Below are 3,505 nucleotides of genomic sequence, written 5' to 3'. Positions count from 1 at the left end.
TCCGCCATGTTTGATCCCAAGAGAACAATCTGTAGCCTGGCTGTTAAAAACAGATTTGTTACCTGTCTCACTGGCTTACAGAGCCTTCCTAGAGCTTCTGCTCATGAATTACTGAGCTTTTGCGTGTGCTTGTAGTTAGGAGGGGAAGGGAGCATGAAAAGATACTCGGGTGTGTTTCTTATGTGATCTGAGCGCACCCTCTCAGGACACAAAATATCGGGTATTTAGTACTTTCTGTGTCTTATCAAGTGGCCTACTACAGCAACAGGCATTTCCAGACGGGCTTTCCATGAAGGAATGGTCAAGAGGACGGTGAAGGATAAAGCGTGGTGTGATCATGGTCACCCCTGAGACCACTCTTCAAGAAAGGCATAGCTGAAGCCAGAATATCTTTCTGGTGTTAAAAAAGTTTCTCTGGTGGTTGATGTATTTATGTCAGTTAAAGCTAGAGCTCCATCTTTTTTTTGTGGTAGCAGTGGAAGCCCATCTGCTAGGCAGGTGAAAGAACAGGATGTTAACAGCAACAGAAAGTACACACACCTTTTTTGAGGTGGCTTTTATAGAAACATTGATTTAAAGGTTTAAAGAAGTTGTATTTGGACACTTAGAATGGGAGATAACTAATATTGTGGTGAGAACAATGACTACGAGAAAATCAGATACGCCAATACAAGGGGAAATTGGGTTTATAGAAATTATTCACATATCTCTTTCATAGGGAACATAATCTTTTCTTCTCTTTTACATTTGTCTGTTTACACTGATAATAAACAGATTAGCCTGTTGTAACAAGTAGTGTTGGGATTTGTGACACTACTGTGACACGAAACCTGTCAAAAAGCAAATGTCAATTCTAACCAAGGCATTGTAACAATGCTGTACTTTAAAAAACTTAATTCATGTAGTTTACCTAAGCAGAGGATAGAACCTATTCCATAATACAGAAGATGAAATTCTATCTGTTTAACCTTTCTGTGCCTGATGAAGAATGTGATATTTGTCTTTCTCTTTTGACTCTGTAATCTGTAAAATACTTATGCTCCCTTATGCGGAAAGGCTGAGGGAGCTGGGTCTCTTTAGTTTGCAGAAGAGGAGGCTGAGGGGAGACCTCATTAATGTTTATAAATATATAAAGGGTGAGTGTCACGAGGATGGAGCCAGGCTCTTCTCAGTGACAAACAATGATAAGACAAGGGGTAATGGGCACAAGCTGTAAAACAGGAGGTTCCACTTAAATTTGAGAAGAAACTTCTTCTCAGTGAGGGTGACAGAGCACTGGAACAGGCTGCCCAGAGAGGTTGTGGAGTCTCCTTCTCTGGAGACATTCAAAACCCGCCTGGACGCCTTCCTGTGTAACCTCATCTAGGTGTTCCTGCTCCGGCAGGGGGATTGGACTAGATGATCTTTTGAGGTCCCTTCCAATCCCTAACGTTCTGTGATTCTGTGATGCTGATTTGCAGGTTGGCCAGTGTTGACTTTTCTTGCAGGTAGCCAGCTTACCTAGTCTGTAAATGCAAATAGTCATTATAGTTGCTAAGTGTTTTAAATTTTACCCATCAATGAAGAGAAAAAAAAACCAGCAGCAAAATACATACTAAATTCTGCTTTTAAACAAAGATCTTAGGTGGAAAAAATGGTAAGTGCTAGTGTGAAATTTTAATTCAGCTTCTCTGTGCATAACCGTTATCACAGTCTGATTATGTCATCTCAGAGTTAATAGTGTTACTTGATCTAGATAATAGTAGTAATGCCTATCCATTATAAATCCCAAAACAGATGTAGGGAGTATATCTGTATATAACAATGCCTATATCACTATAGATTTTTAACTCAAACTTTAGAAGGCATTCAGTATATGCAACCTGTGTGGAAGCGATAATTTAAAGGTGATTTAAAGGTATTATGTAAATAGTGGTCAGAAACTACTCCCATACCTGGGATTCTTCACGCACTGTAAGACAAGCGTGATGCAGTAAAGTATCAGGTACAGTCTTTCTCATCTTGAGCTTGTGCTCTGACATTGTACTAAATCATCATTTCTGTAAAAGCTGACTGAGTCTCATTGCTAAGTGTCATGCCTTTCTTTTTCCTCTGTTTCAGCTCAGACAATCCCAGTCGTACTGCACAGACACAGAATGCCTTCAGGAATGTGAGTAATTATCGAGATCAGGTGCATGGAAGTAAAATAAACAGTAATAATTAAAGTACAGTCTGGTCTTGAAAATGCAGCAGTTGATTTAATGTTACAGGAACATACTATATGAAATCAAATATTACAGTACATTATTGTTATGTGAGGGAGGTAATGTCTGAGAATCCATGATGCAGATGAACATTTGTACATTGGAAGTATTGTATGGAAGTGGCAGTGGTGAGCAGGCTGGAGGTGTCAATATACCAGCATGATTATTGATCATGCCCCAAGATTATTGAATCTTACCATTAGCCTTCAAATAGGGTTATTTCAGTTTTTCCCTAAGGAGAAAATTTGGAGGGGACTTTATTTGTCCTCCTTACTGTCATAGCAGCCTAAGCAGTGAAGACTGGATGTTTGGCACAGACTCCCACATATACACATGTTCACAGCTGGGGCAGAGTGACTCTCAGTGCTGTGGACTCTCTGCTCTACTGAGAGGGAGAGGAAATTCCTCACCAGCTCTGACTGATAAACTGACATACACCGTGTCTGCATTTCTGGTGACTTGGCAGCTGTGTAGTTCATGAAGCAGAGGACTGATGTGTACACTTCCTTGAAATTTGCTGTGAAATACATCAAAAAACCTCTTCCTAAATGATGAGCATTACTAGGACAGTCAAACGTTACCAGCATCTGCAAGGAAGCATAGCTATGCAGAGGATATGCAGTAATGTAAGCTTGCCCTGAGGCACTCTGTTTACACTTTTCATGGTCTAGAGGGAACATTGCCAAATGCTTATAAATGAAGTGGAACTGTTTTTCTTATATTGCTTTACCAATTGAGCGTATGAACTCACTCAGTTAGCCGGCAGCAGGACTACCGAAATGCTCGGAAGGAGCAGGGAGCACCTGAGCACGGCTCCTGGAAGCAAGAGCTGCTGGTGCCTGTGTCTTCTACAGATCTAGGAGCAGTGTAGTCAAGGTTTCCAGAATTTTGGAGAGAGAGCATGCCTAAGTTCACTCTCGCATTCCTCCCTCTTTGCTTCCAGTAAAACATGTTTAGAGATGGGCATCTAGATGGGCATCTGTGCCTTTCCAGTGTGAAACAGTCCCAGATTCATTGCCGTGTTGGACTGAAGGGGAAAAGCTATGAGCTTTCCCAGATTATCCCTGAAAAGAAAAGAGTAGGGAGCACATGTGCCATAATCGTGCTGCTGGCTTTACTCTTTCTTTATAGGTTTTCAGAGTTATGCTGTATGTCTGTGACTTCCAGCACCCTTCCTCTCCCAAATGCACCTGTCCTAGGGCAAACCTTCGTGTCTTCCACACCTTAGACTTCTAAGTGTTTTGTTTTGTTTTTTTAATCAC

At 41.1% G+C, this 3,505-nt stretch overlaps 1 protein-coding gene across 1 annotated transcript in view; it reads left to right on the top strand.

Annotated features, from left to right (window-relative positions):
• Positions 1 to 2,100: 2,100 nt before the first annotated feature.
• SMIM14 (small integral membrane protein 14) overlaps positions 2,101 to 3,505 on the top strand; it is a gene marked incomplete at its 5' end in the record, with an annotated part of 7,367 nt that continues 5,962 nt past the window's right edge. The window contains one exon of the mRNA XM_010194532.1: positions 2,101 to 2,149. Within this exon, the coding sequence (XP_010192834.1) occupies positions 2,101 to 2,149 (49 nt within the window). The remainder of the gene's footprint in view (positions 2,150 to 3,505) is intronic.

This window comes from Mesitornis unicolor, unplaced genomic scaffold (genome assembly GCF_000695765.1).
Source record: "Mesitornis unicolor isolate BGI_N332 unplaced genomic scaffold, ASM69576v1 scaffold39971, whole genome shotgun sequence".
NCBI classification, from domain to species: Eukaryota; Metazoa; Chordata; class Aves; order Mesitornithiformes; family Mesitornithidae; genus Mesitornis; species Mesitornis unicolor.
The sequence above is the reverse complement of the archived record's forward strand: the minus strand, read 5'-3'. Positions and strand labels throughout refer to the sequence as shown.